Source organism: Tetrao urogallus, assembly GCF_951394365.1.
Source record: "Tetrao urogallus genome assembly, chromosome: 2".
Lineage (NCBI taxonomy): Eukaryota > Metazoa > Chordata > Aves > Galliformes > Phasianidae > Tetrao > Tetrao urogallus.
Genome location: NC_136814.1, coordinates 35,902,934 through 35,923,399, shown reverse-complemented (window position 1 = coordinate 35,923,399; position 20,466 = coordinate 35,902,934). Strand labels below are relative to the sequence as shown.

Genomic DNA, 20,466 nt, shown 5'->3' with positions numbered 1-20,466 from the left:
TCACTCTGAGCAAAAATGTATCTTCTCAAATTTGTCAAATGTTTTGTTTGAATCAGCATTTCCGCAGCATTTCTTAGGAGCGTGGAGGTAGCATGAAAGAATGATTTAGTATTTTTTTTTATTTACTAATTAGCCCTGGTGAAATTTGAGTAAAAGTACATAAAATGATTATCACAAAACAAAAATGAACAAAGACTCTGAATCTTGAAGAGTTTGAAACCTACAAAACCTTCAAAAGAACTGCAGATGAAGTAACTAAACAAAATGCATTACAGCTGTTATAAGATAAATTCTTGCTAGATGATGATAGTATGAAACAGGATTTTTCGAACTTTCCTTAATAGTATGTTTTAAAGAGCAATGAAAGTTAAAATTGTGCTTTAAATAAGGAATTATTAGTTTTTATTATTTCTTTGTCTTATTATCTTTTGTGTTTTTGTCTTTTTTAGATCTTGATCGTTATGGCAAAATCTTTCAGCGGTGTGTGGAATATCCAGCTACAGGCCGGGTGATCTACAGTCATCTGAAACATGATATATACATTTCCTCTTCCTTGTTCATGGTGAGTTTTGTTCTTGTATTGCATAGTCGATAAATACCTTTTTTATTTACTTCAGTGAAGGAACTAAAATCTTACAATAAACTGCATTGGATGGCGCTCACACTGTTTTTATTTGGATTAGCCTAGCATTGTTAATTTAACTTATGCATAGAAATCAGTTCTTAAGCTGTTCAAGGATTTTTATAAAATCAACTTGCAAAAATTGCCTCTCTCTTTAGATGACTTCAGAGCTATGCAAATATCTTTATACACACCTTGAATTGCTGTTTCTCCTTTCAGATTGAAAGCATTTTTATCTCAGTGTTTAATATTTTATGTCAAAATAGATTCAAGCCAAATGCTTTTTTTTTTGTATCAGACATATCACAATGTATTTTATGTATTTAAGGGGAAAAAGAAAAGCAACATTGTTAGAAATATAATTAAAAACATAGGAAAAATATGTTGGAGAAAATATTTAGAGGAATTTTCAGTTTTGTCTTTGTATTGTCTATACTTTATGCCTACAATTATTCCGCTTGTAGTATCCACGAGTAGTGTTAATAATGTTAAAAACAAGGCTTTGCATCGTACAAGAAAACTTCCATTTATGCTTTCCACAGAGTCCAGACATGCAATAATGTGATCCAAAGCTCAAACTGTTCATTTGGCTAAACGAAAATTTAACACTGACAAACCGAATTTGGATATCACAATGTTTCACTGACTCTTCTTCAATACACCGAAAAATAGCAGCCCAGAATCCTGCCCAAATATTAGGTCAGTCATTTGAGGTTAAAATTCTCATGGTCTTGTCCTTCTCCTTTTTTAAAGGATTTTAACCTGGCTCTTACAGCAGTTTATTTGTGATTGATACCAAATTTTATGAAATAGATGATTGATTAGCTACTGTTAAAAACTATATGTAAAAGTTTGTTACCCTATGTGTGGAGTACAAGTTGGAAGAAAAGGTCTGACAAGCCAGCATGAAAAGTATTTTTTAATTCCACTCCTGTTCTAGATTTCTGAGTCCTTAGAAATATGCAAGAGAAAAAAAAATATATCAGAGATGAAAGCAGTGAGAATAGAAAAGACAAAACAATGGAATTAGTCAAAGCCGTTCTTATGATGTGCTTAAGTACTGTAATGAAGTAACACAGAAGCAGTACAGTTTCCAAAGATGTGTTTGCACTTGATAATGGAAAGACATGTTTAAATATCCTGTATAAATGGATAGGGATATTTGCCAGCAAAATTCATTACTGTTATTTTTGGTGGAAGTAAGTTATTTACACAGCGAAATGGCCAGAGGTATAGCACACTTTTTTCATCCTTTGGAGGACACCTTTCATCTACCTCTCTTACCAGTGTCAACCTGGCTTTAAATTTCAAATGACATGCCTAAACCAGACAGATCTGATACCAGAGAACCAGATAAATAGCAAAGAAAACATCACCTCACTTGTTTCCACTGGCAAATTATTGGAAAAATGTGATACTGTTTGATGGTTTTATCTAGTACCTGTTGATTCTGTGAGGCAGTTCCCCGGGTATTCATTGAGTCCTGCATTGTTCCCTAACCAAGCTTTTTATTTGCAGAATTAGCTGATTTGCTTCAAAGGCTTGACCTTTTCTTTTCTCCTCTTCCTTATCAGCAGTGTGCCATGCATTTCTGAGCCTGTTTTTGCATCCTGAATGTGCACTGATTCATGGTGAAATAAGGGCTTTGTGACAGGTCTGGTGGAAGGACTAACCTCTTTAAACAGAGAAAAGGGTGTCTACTCTGTATGTGTTAACACTGCAGGATTTTGTCTCCTATTACAGAGATCTGCTGCACCACATTTTACTGAAATTATTCTCTGTGTCCACCCACGTGAGAACAGAATACAGTCTACAGTGTTTCCTTCGTGACCAAACTAAAAGAAAAAAAGGCATATTTTAAATTCTTGTTTAGGAAATGTCATTGTATGTTGTGCATATGATTTAAAAAAAAAACAAAACAAAACAAAAAAACAACACAAAAACCCACACAAGAAAAAACTTCTTGCTTTGGCAGTCTATTCATCCATTGTACCCTTCAAGCAAAGAGGACAGGTGTGAGAAAGGCATGTTCATCTCCCCCTCACTATCATGCCCTCTCAGCATGAAGTACAGATTCTCAATAACCCAGAAACTTAGCTCAAGGCTTCTCTTTCTTGGCTGAGGTGGTTGCCGAGCCGCTCTCCATCATATTTGAGAAGTCGTGGCTGTCAGGTGAGGTCCCGGATGACTGGAGGAAGGGTCACGTCACTCCCATATACAAGAAGGGGAGGAGGGAGGACCCGGGGAACTACAGGCCGGTGAGTCTCACCTCCGTGCCTGGGAAGATCATGGAACAGATCCTCCTGGACAACATGCTCGATCACATAAAGAATGAGCATGTGATCCGAGACAGCCAGCACGGCTTCACCAAAGGAAGGTCATGCCTAACTAATCTTGTGGCCCTCTATGATGGAGTGACGGCATTGGTGGACGAAGGGAAGGCGACCGATGTCATTTACCTGGACCTGAGCAAGGCCTTTGACATGGTCCCCCACCACATCCTCATCTCCAAATTGGAGGGAAGTGGATTTGATGGGTGGACGACCCGATGGATAAGCAATTGGTTGAAAGGCTGCAGACGGAGGGTGGTGGTCAATGGCTCTATGTCCAGGTGGAGGTAACAAGTGATGTCCCCCAAGGGTCTGTCTTGGGACCGGTGCTCTTTAACATCTTTATTAATGACATCGATGAGGGAATTGAGTGCACCCTCAGCAAGTTTGCTGACGACACCAAGCTGAGTGGTGCGGTTGATACGGTGGAAGGAAGGGATGCCATTCAGAGGGACCTCGACAGGCTGGAAAGCTGGGCTCGGGTGAACCTAATGAGGTTCAACACGGCAAAGTGCAAGGTTTTGCATTTGGGCCGGAAGAACCCCAGGCACCCGTACGGGCTGGGAGGAGTGGTCCTTGAGAGCAGCTCGGCAGAGAAGGACCTGGGGGTCCTGATGGACGAGAGACTTAACATGAGCCAACAGTGCGCTCTGGCAGCTCGAAAGGCAAATGGGATCCTGGGCTCCATCAGGAGAGGGGTGATCAGCAGGGACAGGGAGGTGATTGTCCCTCTCTACTCGGCTCTTGTGAGGCCCCATCTGGAGTACTGTGTCCAGGTGTGGAGCCCTCAGTACAAGAAAGACATAGAGATTTTGGAAAGGGTCCAGAGGAGGGCGACTAAGATGATCAGGGGGCTGGAGCACCTCCCCTATGAGGACAGGCTGAGGGAGTTGGGCTTGTTCAGCCTGGAGAAGAGAAGGCTGCGGGGTGACCTCATTGCAGCCTATCAATACCTGAAGGGAACCTACACCCAGGAGGGGAGTAAACTCCTCAAAAGGGCTGACAATAGCAGGACTAGGGGAAATGGATCCAAGTTGAAGGACGGAAGATTTAGGTTGGATGTTAGGGGGAAGTTCTTTACAAGGAGAGTGGGTAGGCCCTGGAACGGGCTGCCCAGGGAGGTTGTGGATGCCCCGTCCTTGGACGTGTTCAAGGCCAGGTTGGACGGGGTCCTGGGCAACCTGATCTAAATGTGTATGTTTGGTGGCCGTGCTAGGCAGGGGGGTTGGAACTACATGATCCTTGAGGTCCCTTCCAACCCGGGTGATTCTGTGATTCTGTGATTCACTGCATTTAATTTAATGTGGACATAAGGAAGTAGACTGAATGTTACTACACGATACAAATTCTGGAGGATGTTTTCCTACCACTGAAGCAGGAATGTTATCTTGAGACTAGATGGGCCTTATTTGCTGAACTCAAACCTCAAACCCTACAGAAGTAGGAAGATTCACAATAGGAATAGACATACAGAATCTGTAAAATAGTAGTTTATAATCATAGTAACAGTACCAGTTTGCTCCCAGATCTCATACTCCTTTAGTTAGACCAGGGAAACCTATTAGAGAGTTGTTGAGATGAACACATTAGATGTGTTGAGCTGATGGTGTCAGCCTTTTAGAGGGTGTGCTAAAATGCAGGAAGTTACATGAAAGGGAGTTGGAATGGCTTACAAGGAGTATTGGAAATGTAAAATTTACAATTAGAGCACACATTGTATCTTCATTTTGTTTTAAACCAGCTGATAACAATTTTGGCATGTCTCTGGGGATTAAAAGTACAGCCAGCTCCGCTGAGATTAAGAACAGACAAAATCAAACAAAATCTGAAACTTCATATAGTGTTTTAATATTTAAAGGTTTTTTTTTTTTTTTTTAGATTATGAGTATGTAAAGTCAGCACAGAATGACAAAAAAAAAAAAAAAAAGCTGTAAAGAGCAGATGCTAGCTGCTGTTTAGGAGACATTTATGATAATCAAAATGAGGATATATAAAACATTAAAGGTCAGAACATCTACAAACAAGATAAGTGGGTGAGACCATATGTTAAGTTACAAGAATAACTGAAGAATTTTAAGTATATGATATCATTATTTGGAAGGCAACTAAAAAAAAAAAGCCTAGAAAGCTCAATTAAAGGACTGCAGTGGGTATCCCAAAGCCTGAGTACTTACAAGCTATATTTTGGAGTGTTACACAGTGTAGACAACAACTTCTAAGGATAACATCAACAATTGCTTGGTGGTGTTAGAACAATATAATCAAATTTTAAAAACAAGCAAAGAAACAAAGATCCAGAAAACCCACACACCAGATTATCACAAAAAAAGACAAAACTTGGAGAAGGTTGAGCCCCGGATCTCAATTTCAGATACCCTTCTTAGCTCAAAACAACCTCTGTCAAAAATCACATTCAGAAACTCCTTAGACCAATACTGGAAACTACAAAAAAATACTGGAAACTACTTAGACCAATACCAATGGAGCAATTGGGTGTTGGATGTTTATGCTGCTGAACTCTAGTTTCAGCCTCTTTGCTAATGGCTCAATGCAGTTCAGTGTTGTAACTGAAGTAAGGTGTTTTATTTCAGTGTAAATCATGGCCAGTAAATCTGAAAAACAGTCCTTTCTTTGTTATTCCCATTGCTTTCTTATTGTGAACATTCATTGTTCAATAGATTAATTTTTGTTAGGGTGTTACTCCACCTGTTCTCACATAGATGCCTACACTGAATCTGGATCTATCCTTTCTGCTATGCTAACTGGTAGCTGGGCTTTCTGAACACATCACGGGCTTCCTCTGGATGCCAGAATAAATGGCATAACAGGTACACAAAATGAATCAAAATGAAGCATGCATTATTTATGGAAGTAATCACAACACTGCTGAGACACAGTCTGCTCTGTGATGCCTGCAGCAAATAAACAGAAACAGATGACTAAGTGTCAGCATTTGTCTTGAAAATTTCTGGTCCAGGTGAATTTGAACCAGGTTTTTTGCTGTGTCTGAACATTCAAATAGTTAGAATTTCCCTTCACACTTTTCCTTTCCTTCTGTACTTCATTATCAAACAAATACTGTGTCTACCATGTGTCAAGACTCCTGGATAACTTTTGCCACAGAAGCTTCAAAAACTATGGAGAAACTCTCCTCAAAGTTGGTTATTGGTTAAGGCAAAGCTCAGTAACACAGGAGGTATTGCTGTTGGTTTGCACTCTGTTAGGGATTTCCTGTTAGTAGGGAATCTTAACTAATAATGTTATATCATAACAGATCAGTGCATCATTTTTCTTTTTTATTTCCTTAAGATACAACTTGTGTCCTTGTAACATGACCATAAGATTTGGTTTTAAATGAACTGCTGCAAGAAATTGCTTTATCTGAATAGAAACAGTGAAAGATTTTCATTTGCTGTCAGTTTGCATTTGTGCATGGTTTTCTGCTGAGTTCACAAACTCTGCTATATAACTTCTGTGGGCTTTTTGCATTAAAAAAAAAAAAAAGAAAAAGAAAAAGAAAAAAGAGTGAGAAGAGTATGTATGCTAGTGCTGCTGTTGTGTTTAAATTCTATACTGATCTGAGTAGCATCATTTGTGTGCTAGCTTGCAAGGCAGGAGATCTCAGTCATTGTGTCCTCACCATATCTTTTGGATTTCTCTTGATTATTGGTGAAAGTCAAGTTTTTGGGAACTGCTTTCACATGATGACAGACACTAGTTGTCAATATATTTTGATCATTCACCTCCAAGTTTTGTTTACTTCGGTCTTGAAGTTTAAGGTGAGTCTGCTGCCCAGTGCTTGTGTTGACATTTCTAAGGGCACCTGAGCTGGCAGGAGGGGACACACAGTGTCACTCTGTGTAGCATTACTTCTTCTGCACACTTATACTTCTAAACCACACAGCAGTCTGCTTTTCAGTGTAATTAATTTCACTTTGGGCAGTTTAAATACCTAGGGAGTATTAAATATTGTATACCTTGGGACCGTTTTTGCTATGAAAATTTAGGACCTTAAATTTTCCTAGAATTAACCACCAAAAAATTTACCTACAAAATGAACCATGTTTTTTCTTGACAAAACCTAAATTTCAGTCTTCTGGGAATCTATGCAGTCTGGTGGGCACTTACATTGCACTGGAAACAGATGGTGCTTCCTACATCCCTGAGAAGCTTGAGTTTGGTAACTCACAGAGTTTCTCACACAAAGGTTTCAACAGGGAGAAAAGTTTCTTCTTGGGAGAGTCAAGGGAGAAGAAAAAAGTTTACTACTAAGAGTACTAAAAGGAATGAAAGATGACATTTTTTTCTTTGTTCTTACATAATTATCAGGCAAAGTTCCTTTCTGTTATTACTTTTGGAGGTTTATGTTACATAAATATATATGTTGGAACTAAATTTTTTGATGAACACAGTTCTGAAATAAACAAGTTTATACTGAGATGTTCAAAGCTGTGTGGTCTCAACTGTGGAAGAGGAAAGCTGTCCTTTGCTAATCATGGGGAGGAAAAAAAACCATTAAAAGCTTGACTGAAAACATTTTTCCAGTCATCTAATTAATTGGATTTAGATTTAGATTAGATATTAGGAGGAAATTCTTTAATCAGAGGATGGTGATGCCCTGGAACAGGTTGCTCAGAAGTTGTGGGTACCCCATCCCTGGGAGTGTTGAAGACCAGGTTGAATGGGGCCTTGGGCAGGGGGATGGAACTAGATATTTTTAGGTCCCCTTCGAACCGTAGGTATTCTGTGATTTTATGTGTTTGAGGGTCTTTCTTCTTGGAGGGTCTGCCATCACAGCCATGGCAGCACTCCCTGTAAATTAGCACCAACTGCATATTTGCCATTTGGACCTTTTGCCAACCTTTCGGCAGCACGTCACTGATGAAATTGCTGAATAACACAGACTACTCTGAATTGCCATTGTGAAGAGATATAGATTTGTTTTTCACTTTTTTTTCCCAGTATTATTTATTGCTATTTATAATATAGTAATATTATTCTGTAATTTCTTCAATAGCAGAGAACTGTTTTAAGGACCTGTGGCAGAATTACATGTTAAACAGAACCAAAAAACCAAGGTCATGGGCTCTCACCCTGTACAAGCATTGGTGATGATAATAATTTTGACACACATTCAAAAAATGGCTTTGCAAAGCACAGTTTAAAAACGGGTAAGAATCACTGCTGCTCTTGGACTTCCCACTGATCTAATGCCTATATTTCTTCTCTCTATGATTATAGTTTTTAGTGAGCATTAGCAATGGTAGAAAAGAGGAAACAACATTTGTGAAGACACAGTTTCTCAAAAGCAATATGCATTTCTCAAACAATGGAAAAATAGCTAAGGTTTTGAAAGGACTAATGAAGTGCCAGAGAAGGGGAGGAATGAGATTCATAAGTTTAATTCATGCTGTTATAGTAGGCATCCTTAGTTCAATTCTGCATCAATTGCTTTCAGATGTTATCTGTATTAAATCTGAGAATTTATTCATAAATTCAGCTTTTTCTAAAACGCTTGTCAACAAAAACTTCTAGGTATTAGCAATCTGTTAGCATGAATAGAAATTTCTCATGAAGACCAAACTGTTTGTCCTAGTTTCATTTGGGATAGAGTTAATTTTCTTCCTAGTAGCTCGCGTGCTGCTGCATTTGCAATTTATGATGAGAATAATGTAATCTAGAAAGCTACATCAGTGCCAATTTTTAAAAGTAGGGTAGCCGTACTTTCTGCTAGAATAATTACTTTTTTGTAGATACTTTTGCTTTTTTTCAAGTCTGTGGTAGTGCCAAATTGTTAGTATGTACCCTTATTTGCCAGAAAATTAATGAAGTTGAAGTAAAGCATAAAATCATCAAAACTTTTAAGGACCTTGTCTGTTTTCTACAGCTGTACGTAAATATCTCTTCTGACTGCATTTTCTGTGATTTAAGTGCATTTTACAATGGTTTGTAGCAGCTCATATGAAATATAATTTTACGTGTTCAGGCTTTTTTTTTTTTTTTTTTTTGCAAATTCTTATTTTTGTTGTAAATTATTTGCTGAAATGTCACTGTGAATAGAATATCAAAAAGTAGTTCTCGATCATGCTAAAATATTAAGGAAATAGCAGTTCAGGTACACCAGGATACTGGTTTTAAATAACTGGAACTATTGGCTTAGTGAGATATATTTATTATTTCAAACATTAATATATGCTTTATATGTTAATTTGCTGGATGTCATTAACTGTTGTCATTTTTGTGTAATGTGTATAGCTGTATGTATGTATATATAAACAAAAGGGAAGCATAGCTTAAATAATATAGAAGCAGATTAAAAAAGTTGTTTGGGGGAAACGCTTTATCTGTGTTCTGAATCCATTACTGTGCATCTCTGATGACGGATATCTTTAGAATGACAGTAAGTTTCATCTGGTGTAGAGACAGGCAAATCCAGAAGGCAATTCTCTGATATTATCTAAGATATTACTGTAGGAGGGGTTATATTATCCTCTAGAGTTGACTGTGAATGCAGTATTATTTTTCGTATTAAAAACGAGCCAAGATAAACATGAAGAGCTCAGTTCTATACTTCCTGTAGTTATCTTTATTTTGTTGGAGCTACAGCAATTGTGTAGAACCATAGAATGATTTGGAGTGGAAGGGACCTTTAAGATCATCTAGTTCCACCCCCCCACCCCCCGCCCTCCTATAGGCAGAGACACAATCCATTGAGCAATTGTACTTGAGCAAGTGATTCTGCATTTTAAGTGCAAAAAGGCTCCCTCAAATGGTAGGATCTTTCTAGCAGGAAGAGACAGTTAACTATTGTTATTGTGCAGCACAATAATAAAAAAAAAAGTCTTCAATTATACTGGCACTTAAACCAAATCAGTGTTGCTCTTCAGATCTTTTGTTTCCTTGATGGTTTGACGTTCACAGCAATAACACTCTCCAAGTGTTGTATTTTACCTGCTCCCTTTTTATACATAAGCAGGATATTAAATTTCGTAGAAATTGGAGTTTATTTGGGAAATAAAAAAAATTGAAGAAGCAATACTCTTTAAATCATTTCCTACTTTTTGTTTGTTTCTTTGTTGTTTGTTGCAGGAAAAGACCAATGTATTTCAACAATATCCACTTAATTCGTTTGTACAACACAATTTCTCTTTTGTCATTTCTTTTCTAGAAAATCCTAGTCTTATTTATTACTAATTTTTCTGGTTTGGACATGCTTGTGCAGCTCATTGCCTTTCATGCTAACTATGCTATCTATACTAATAATAATATTTGCTTCCAAGTAGTGTCTTTTGCACAACTTACAATGGAAGAACTGCACTGAGGGACATGGTTTAGTCCCTCATACATGGTGGTGATGGGTCAGGGGTTGGACTAGATTATTTTAGTGGTCTTTTCCAAGCTTAATGATTCAGTGATTCTGCAAAAATGGTGCTTCAATGTAGTGTCACATTAGAGTGTTACCCATTATGGTAGCTTTTCTCCAAATACTTGTTATTTCTACTATTTTCAAAGTTTCCTGTCTGTGGTGAGATTGCTTGTTTACTCATGTAGTTTTCCATGGATTAGACATTTCCCCTCCAAAATGAAATGAGCGTGCTGTTTAATAGTCATGTTTCAGCACAGCGGTGTGGTCATTTAAGTGGCGTAGAAATTATTTCCCACTGGAGAATATATAGGTTTCTTCAGGACATAATACTTACAATCTGAGTTTCATTGCCAGCCAAGTGAAGTTAATAAGTTGACTCTGCATTATGCAGGATCTCCTTGAATAGTGCTGATTTATCAGTGCCACACATTAGAGCTGAAATCTTCTGGGTGAGAAATAACAGAAAGGTTTCAATCATTTATACTAATAAAAGAGAATGTGCCATTTGGGGTTACCCTGACCAGATTTCAACTTGTATTACATCCCGCATAATAACCTTCTTAGTACATTTCAGTGGCATAGTCTGCTAGTCTTTAATTCTTCCTCTAAGCTGTTCTGTGGCTTGGCACAGCTAAGCAGCTGCTGTGTTGCCTCCTCAAGGTAAATTCACTTAAAAAGACTGGAAAAAAATGATTACTTTTAGAAACAGGTAGCACTGCAGTAACATTTAAGATGTGTTTAAAGTATCCTATGGTCTGCATTTTGCTGTCTGAAAGACAGTTAATATTTTGGCTTTACTTCATGAGTGGTAGAGAAGAGCTTTTTTCATTTAAGAAAATCATGAAATTACGAAGTTGGGCTGTCTATAAAACAACTATCAAAGAGCTGTTGAAGGCTTTTGAGAGAGGCTTTGTGGGTGTGATGATGCTCAGGGGAGAGAGAGAGAAAATGTAAGGGATCTGCTGTGAAGTGTTGAATCCTGTGAGACTTGAAGCATCAGACAACATTTCCAACAAGAGCCTGGAGCAATGCATTAGCGTGTGCAGCAGGTGATGTCAAGTCTGAAAAGCTTAGATTAAATGAATTCAGGTGTTGATGCTAGAAAATCTCTAAAGAATAGCGTTAGTTACTATCCAAGGATTGCTCTTGCCAAAAGAAGTTGGGAGGTAATTTAAATTGCAGTGTGACACGACTTTGTGTTAACTCCAAGCAAGGTCTTAAAATGCAGGTGATTTAGTTCTGCATGTGAGTCAGCTCTGGAGTAGGAATACTTTTAGATTTCCTTTTGTTTTGAAAATGTACATATTCGAAATAATTCAAGCCCAAGTCACCATATTTGTTAAACTTCTAGTACAAATCTTTGAAACAAGAACTCAAGTCTAGCTGAGAAGAAAGAATTCAAAATGGATTTCTTTAATAAGAAGTTTGCCAGTTTTCTTTAACAGGCACAATAAGGAGGGACAACTCTCTATATAAATGTAGAGTATACATAGAGTGTGTCAATTTATTTTTGAATATATTAAAATTTTGTATAAGCAAGATGTTTTGATTTTTTTTTAAAGGATTCTTGCAAGATTAAGGAACTTCTTGTCCATTGTGTTTCATAATAATTAAGCCTGTGAATGGAAAGGACAAAGCATAAAGAAGCTTTCACTGTTTTTAAAAGGCCTAGTCTGTAGGAATGGGTGATTTCATTTCTGTGTTTAAGAAGGATATGGTAATGCTACGTTGTTTGATAGCGTTCGGTGCTCCCAGACTTTGGCAACATGGAACTGATGGCTCAATGAGAGATAAGTAGAACTTCCAATTCTGATGCAACACGTGGGAGGGGCTTTGCACACCCTCTGCTGCTACCTTGCCTGTAATCCTGAGCCACTTATAAGCTACAAGATAATTCAGCTGTTGCTGAAGAGTCATGGCTATTTCAGAGGATGAACACTATCACATTATCATTGCTTTACTGAGTAGCGTGAGACTGCTAACAGTTACTCTATTTGGTTAATTTAAAGAAAGCTATACACTTTGCTTGTGAACCGTTTTGCACAGCCACTTTTAAAACACATTTCTCAGCCATATCATTGTTGACAGAATTTTTTGTTACGTTTGACTTTTATTTTTTGCTCTCAGTGTTATATGTACTTCAAATTGAATTGATGATTGTAAGGTGTCCAATTACTGATAAGCTCTTATCTACCTGAAGGACTGAAGCTAAGCTCTTTTACTTCCCCTCTGCCTGTCTTCTCCTTTTCCTTAAATATGTCATAATTAGCTGAGAAAATCAAGAAAGGCACCAGTATTCATGTGGAGAAATGCTTGTCTGGTCTTGTTATGCTCTCGCTCAGAATGCGCATTGAAGTTGTGTGATGCAATGCATTTAAAAATCTGCCTGTGGTAGGTCTGCATTAAATCACTGAGACAAATGGATGCTTTTCAAGCTTGATGGGCTGTATAACTATAGTATTTTTTAAAATGCTTTTATTAATCCTTTAAGTTTCAGCTTCCTGATGAAGAGAGGTGAAAAATCATCCAAGTCTAGAAATTTTTGTGACCACAGGACTAGCCAAACCTCTCATGAACACACTGAGCCACTAGGATTCATTCTTGAAGCTGAAGATGCTCTCCCTCTCCATCCTGCCCCATATTCTAATTCCTGAACTGTGCAGATGTCACTGTTTTCCATATGTATTTTGTGCATGCATTCCCACAAATTCTTTGTAGCTGAATCTTTGAGATTCCAGTACGCTTGTTAGAACTGTAGGTTTTTTGCATTTCCCAAACTCACTTCAATATTTTCAAGGATCAAAAAGGTAAGTTTACATTCTTTTTTTCCCTCAGTAGTTAAATTCATGCTTATTTTCCAAGAAATTCATGTAAAATTAATTAGTTTTCCCAAAGGGGAATTTGGTGCTTTGCAAGCTAAATAAAAATAAACCACTTTCTTTCCTCCACCCTTTCAAATGAGTAGTGTTTCAAGCGTGACTAACCCATCATCTCTGCCTGTAGCAGTGTGGGTTTCCACGTGCCACCCAGTCTTTGAGGGGAATTGCGCTAAGCATAAGAATTAAGAGCCTCAAAATTCCTTGTTTGTGACAGAGTAATGCTCTCAAATCCATGAGTATCTGTTGGATGTATCTCACTGCAGTTCTGTGGGATTGGTGCTGCCCCCAAACCTGTTGAGAGAAGGATGATTGCCTCGGCACAAGCTCAGAAAGAAAAGCTCATGTTCTCTTGCAAATATTGAAGGCCCAAAGAAAATAGAGCAGAAAACAGGAATAATGGAGGGCTGAGTGTAGATGAGCACTGCATGAGAAAAAAAAAATAATAAAGAGAGAGTAAAAAAAAGAAGAAAGCGTGTATCTACTTTGAAATAAAATATCTTTTGTTCTGAAGTTAGAAAGTTTCGCCTGACCAAGACTACTTGCCTCTCAGAACAGGAGGACTCCCTTCTGAAATATCTTCCTTAGAAAATAGGTCAAGCATCTTCTGTCACGGTGATGTTTTCTTTATGAGGGAAAGGGCAACATGAAAATTATTTACTAGTAATTCTTGTGAACTGTAGTCATCTATTCATTGGCTAAATGCAGATGACAGTAAGTGGTGCATTAGGTTATGAGTTGAATTACCAGTGTTAATTGGCTATCTGAACTCTCCATTTATTGTTCTTTTTCTTTTCCATGTGTCTTTTCCAGGCACGTTTTGTGGACCACACATGAAATATAGTCAAAGTAGTTGACTACTTCATACATATTTATTTACCTTCATACTATGGTCTGCTTGTTCAAATGTGCAAACTCCTCTGATTAACTTGCTACTTGGTCAATCTGGCTCAGTGAATACTGAGTGCTGCTCTTTGAAGTGCAAAAAACTCAACGCATGGACATTTTATCATTTTCTTTACTTTTTGAAATTAAATGTATGTAGACTAATGGTGACTTAGTAACAGTGGTACAGGAGTGATTTGGGAATTTTTTTTTTTGTGGCTGAGAAATTGTCAGTGTGTCAAACTTCCAACCTATGTGGTGGAAAGTGGACACATTTTTGAACTATGCATGTATACATATAAAGGTTTTGCTTTAGTAAGATTTGGGTAAATACATTCCTTACAGATATGTCTCCAAACCATGTCTAATATGACCTAGGATAATGATATTTTTGAAATGTCTGAAGGACAGTTGTTAACCTTAGTAGATTGCTTTGGACTGACTTTGTCAGTTAATAGTTGGTTTGCATGTAACCTTTATTTCAGAAAATGAACTCTTCTTGCACTGCTTGCAGAAGCAATGACAGCAATGAGTAGTAGAAGGTAGGGTGCAACGTCATGTGCCTGTCCCTAAAGGAAACTTGAAATTCACCATGCATTACTATATGATGCTGACATGGTTCATTATTTTTCCTATATCTTTCCATGCTTTTTTTTCAGATGTCCAAATCAGCTGTCTGATTCAGATATGCCAGCCCAGAATTTATCGCAAGCAGCAGTGGCAAGTTCTGCTGTATCATAGAATGGGATAGGAAGTCAGATGCTGATCTGTGCAATACTGTGTGGCTTAATGCAGGGCTCCTTCAAAAGGATTTAAGTGATGCCTTGAAGGTGTAGTTTGTAATATGGCTTTCTGCAGGGCAATATCTGGTCTGTGTCTCCAAGGCACAAGTCGCACAAAGAGGATGTTGTCCAGAGTTAAATGAACCTGCACTGAACCTAGAGTTAAATGCACCTCTGTGGTGCAGTTACCATCCTATGGTTTGCACATAATGCCTCCTGTCCCTCTCTCCTCTGTTCACTGTGAGCCCACACTTGGTGGGAGTGGGGCAAGATTTTTTTGTGGGAGCAGTGGAACAGTTGCTTCAAATACTCCTTAGAAGGTTCTCATACAGTAATTTCTGATTGAGCTCAGATTTGTTTCTCATTTGTATTTCATAATTTGGGGAAATAATGACTAAACTGACCTCCAAAGCATGTTTAACCTGGACTTCAATATAAATAGAAATGTACTTTATTTTCTTTTCCCCAATAAACCTGTGGAGCAGCTTCTTCAATACTTACTTAGTTCTGTAGGAGGTCATAAAAAAACTGGGATCATCTCGTGAGGTCTGTGATTATTTGGACCTGTGTAGGGCCCTTTTCAGCTACCACAGTGTTTGTTCTTGCTTGTGAAAGAAACTCTAAAATGCATTTCTCTCCTTATTTACTGATGGATTTATTAATGTATTCAAAACTGATCATTGCCTTTTTTCCTGCCACCAATTGCTTTTAAAACTTTGGGCTTCAACTGAGCTGGCGAGTACAATCCATGAAAGACAATAATGAAGACCGTTAATGAAGAGAAGAATAATTTTTACACAATACCAAATGCTATAAACTATGTGTAATGTAGTCTATGAGTTAGAAGGAAATTCTTAGGGCGATTGGAGTCTGCAGCAACTTTGAAATTAAATAATGAATTTAATTAATATTAGTAGATGCTATGACTCTTTGTTGTTGAGCAGGTCGATATACCTGAAACTCACCTTGCTAGTATCATACCATATCATATCTAACCAATGGCCCACACAAGCAGAAGTTTCTTTGTGAAAGATGTTAAATAGTTTATCACACAGCATTAAGGCATGGTGGCATAGTAAAATCATAGGCCTGATTCACCCTCAGCTAAACGTGATAGGCTTTGAAGAACAGCCTCACTTGTTCATGTGGGATGCCCTTTAAAACAAGCAAATACAGAACTTCCTTTCTGCAACTGGTTCATATAGCAAGTGCTGGCATCAGGAGGAGCAGAGCAGAGTATGATACCTTGATCTGTGTTTTCTCTTAAAGACCGTCAATGTTCAGCATTCTCACAACAGCAACAACTGTTGTGTTGATGATATCTGATAGAGTTAGGCAGCAAAAGGGATGTTATAATTAGAGATCTTGCAGCACTGTGAAAATGTTGAAATCCTCTTTCTAATGATGTGCATTACAACCGCCAAAGTGACAGAGATGGCCAGGAGTACTTCAGCACCTGAAAGGTTCATTGCAAGAGTCTTAGCACCAAAAACTGGACAGATCTAGGTGTTAAAAAACAGCAAGTCTAGTATGCCTTTTCTTACAGCTTTCAAACACTCTTGCATCCAGCTAAACCCCTCCATGGACTTGACAGATCTCTCCTTGTGCCTTCCTGTTCTCATGCAGGCAGCTCCCTTTCTCAGCTAGTCTGCTCTCCATCTTGAAGCCAAAAGCACTGCTTGATGAAACTCTTCTCTTTACCTTCTGACTGTGCCTGGTGTTTAAGTACTCTCCCCAGTGATTTTCTCAGACTTCAGAACATGTAGGACTCCTTTTTAACCTGAAGTTTCTGGTCTCCCACTGAAGAATTATCAGCTTTCTGAACTCTAACCATTCCTGCAGGCATGGCAAAAGATAATTCCTCTATAGCTTGAGACTGCCAGTTGGATGCAGTCCAAAGAGGCAATTTGTTAATTTACACATTAGCTTTTCTTTCATCTCTGTGGGGCACAAATACATAATTCCCTCAGCTTTGTCTTGTTCTCTCTCACCTCTGGAGGTTGCATTCACAGCCTAGCCTCCAGAGAGATCACTCATCCCTGGTAGGCAGCTCGTGACCTGATGGGCCATGGCTTCCCTTCTGCCCTATGCCAGCTGCTAGACTGCATGGCCACTCCTGCCCCTGTGAAGGTGAGTGCAAGAAGTGAGGAACCTAGAGACCAGCTTGAGCTGCCCCTGGCCTTTTCTCCCTTATCCCAGTGCTACCCTCCTTCTGGCCACAGGACTTCCAGCCCCAAGGGGAGGCCCATGAAGTCTGTGCAGCTGGTGATGTGCAATCCTTGCCTTAAGGAAGCTAAGCTCTGAGCTGGGGTTCTCAGTCACTAGACCTGATAAAGCAATGTGGATTTGGACAGCAGGAAGAGGAGATACTGCATTCAATGAATGTGTTAGCATTCACTGAAACTAGCTTTTATAATCAATTTTTTTTTTTCTCAAAAATTTTAAATTCATTTTTCATGATTTTTTAATTTCTTTTTTTAATTTTAATCTATTTTTCATTATGGTGTTAGAGAAGCCAAGGCTCTCTCAGCCACAGTGGAGGAAGCATTACAATTTCATGGTCTACAGAATTGAGAATCATATGTTATTGCAGGTCTGTTAGCTTAAAGTTCCTGTAGAGTGAAGTTTTAAAATGTCATTGGTACAACAGTTTGCTAAGATATGCTAGCGCTGTTATACAGAGCTTTGGTATTTTGTGTTACAAGATATTTCTTGAATAAAGGAGATTATTTATTATCTCATCCCTCCAGGCTGAAAACCAATGCAGAGGTTGTCATTTCAGGTGTAGATTACAACATGTAACAGATATTATTTGAATTGTTTCAGATGTATTTGAGCAAGAGATATAAAAAATGATGACATAAATTTGTATTCTTGAAATTTAAAATATTTGGTTTCAAATAGCAATGGTACATTATGGTAAATTCACATTTAAGAATATCTTATCTGAACAACAAGGTACAATGCTAGTTTCCTTTTACCCATGTGAGGGATAAATTAATATTTAGGAACAGAAGTGAAAGTGGTTTTATTTTTATTTTTTTTCTTAATCCTATCCTAGAAATGCTGAGTCTACAAAAATATTCTGTACCTTGGAAATACATTATTTTTTTTTTTGTCTACAGCTTGACACAATGTAATTTTAGTGCTGAGATGTTAATAGCATTTTCAAGGGAATAATTCATACAGTTCTATTGCTTATGTCAGTGTCAAAGAGAAAAGAAATTTACCAGACCTGTGGAGCTGTTAAAAGGCAGTGCAAGATTGTACAATGTAGTTAAGGGTGTGCACATCCTTCATGGTGCAGAGCACTGCCTGCCGGACGGGAGCTGGGGGCATGCTTCAGATTTCAGTTTCTGCCTTGCTTTTTAGTTTTGGAGGCAATAGGTGATATTCTAAAATTTTCCATTTTCTCATGCTTTACCCATTTAGTAGCGTACCTGAGCCATGATTGGGCTATGAGATATCCCTGACTATTAATGTGCTGTAGAACAAGTTGTCTGCAAGGATATATTTGCCTGACCCAGCAAAGTGATTGTATTAATGCTTTAAATTGCACTTTGCTCTTGTTTTTAATATGCCTTCATGGTTTCTGGGTATAATCTGGCTCTTCCCCTACCACGACTCTCCAAATTTCAGTGGAACTGCTGGCGTGTTTAAAACAAGCTGTGCACTAAGTGCTCTGGTGGACAGAGGCCAGAGCACTCCCTACAGTGCAGGACAGAGCCCTGGCTGCTGCTGCCTGAACGTATACCTGCCTCCAGACTGCGGTAAACCAGAATGAGCGCTATAGGAAGCCTCATGGTACTGTGAAGCCTCAGAAGACACCCACTTGCTCACAGTAAATAAAAATGTGAGGTAGTCAACAATGGCGGCTTCTTGCTTTCAGAAGCTGCTGTCAAATGAGAGGTGCCTTTTGCAGCAAAGAATTGGTCAGTTAGGTGTTTCATCATTGTGCTCAGACAAGCTCCTGCTGCTGAGTACTGCTCTTCTCTTCATACGTTCTTCCAGACATCATTAAGCTTCTTTCCCATTACATGGACTGTGAATGCCTTTAACGTTGAATAAATACAATTTGTGGCTTAATCTACTCACAGACTGCATTTCTGCCATTATTGTTTGGGAGGAAGCAGCAGGAGATCTCTATTCTGTCTCTGATTCCCATTAGACCACAGAGGCATTCCGAAGCCCTTATCAATAAAACAGTTTATATGTCTTTCTGGGTACAGATAGAAGTGATGTGGGGGTGTCATATAGTTCAGACGTGTACTTTGGCAAGCATTATCTGGTAGCAAAGTCTTTAACATGATTTTATGTGTACCCTATTGTACCAGTTTGTGTGATTCTTTTTTTTCCTGTTTAGGAGATTTTTGATAATCAAAACTATTTTTTAGTGAGTTTATCTTGGATAAACTAGCTTATTCTTTGTATAAGAAGAGATAAGGAAAGCAAAAGGGGTGATGTTGATTAGTATAATGTTAAACTGAGTTTATTGATCACTGAACTCAAGATACTGATTCTTTTGCTCAGTTGTCTGCCTCATACTTATTCTGTCTTTATTTTTGTTCTTTATTTAGTTGTGTGTAAGGTAATCTCTACAAAAAAAAAAAAAAAAAAAAAAAAAAAAGCTCTGCTGAGAATGGCATTTTTAAAGTAAAATTTAAGATGTTTTTAGGAATAATTTGTGGCCCTAGAAGCCCCTGTTACACATCATACTAAAGAGATTTTTTTTGAACTGCTTGTTTCCAGCAGGTATATCCCCCCCTTATGCCTGGTTATACTGCTTGTTCCAAACCTAAGTAGACTTAATGAGATAGCTCCAATGCCCAGGAATCATGTAGGGGAAATATTTAAAATGCTAGTTAAGCAAAGTTCAAGACTTGTGTTTACTGAACTAGTGATGCATAGAAAGAGGCAAGTAGCTCTCTAGGTTCCTCTGAGGAATCACTTGGCTTGGTAACAGAAGATGAAATTATGGGTTTAGGACAAAAATGAAGTGCAAGGAGCTAGTAAAACTTAGAAATAGGGAAGCGCAACTATGTGACTAAATGCTTCTTTTCTGTTCTGCAAAGGCAAAATGGTAAAATACAACTCATGGCATTGGAAGGCTCTGCCTAGATGGGATAAGAACAGATTTTATGCAAATATCACTAAAACCCCTTTAAGTTACAGATCTGAACTAGCAAGATTTCTGTCTTTTAGGGTTTATTGCAGTACCCTGACTATGCAGCAATGGCTCACATCTTCAGAAATGAAAATCTATGGGTGCATAAAGACATTCAAGTACCTGAGTCCCTCTGCTTAATTTGCTTGAACAGAAAGAGCTTCAGAAAAGCGGAGGTTGTTACATATGTTATGTCTGTATCACATTAAAGCCACTGCTGAGCATTAAGTTTTGAATGATATCACCCCCCCCGACTGAAATAAATATTGATATCCTACAGTCTCGACTGTGGTAATAGAATGGTACAGATAATAATGAAAATATGGTAGCAATTCATTGTGATTGAAATAGGTTCTCTTTATAAAAATCTCATTTTTATTTGTATGTAGATGGATCATTTCTCCCCCTTTCATGATTATAGTTCAGTCTTCAAACTAGTTG

At 38.1% G+C, this 20,466-nt stretch overlaps 1 protein-coding gene across 1 annotated transcript in view; it reads left to right on the top strand.

Moving 5' to 3' along the window:
- Positions 1 to 530: 530 nt before the first annotated feature.
- Positions 531 to 20,466, top strand: part of CHRM3 (cholinergic receptor muscarinic 3) — a gene marked incomplete at both ends in the record, with an annotated part of 175,803 nt that continues 155,867 nt past the window's right edge. The window contains 1 exon segment of the mRNA XM_079532599.1: positions 531 to 562. Coding sequence (XP_079388725.1) covers positions 531 to 562 — 32 coding nt within the window.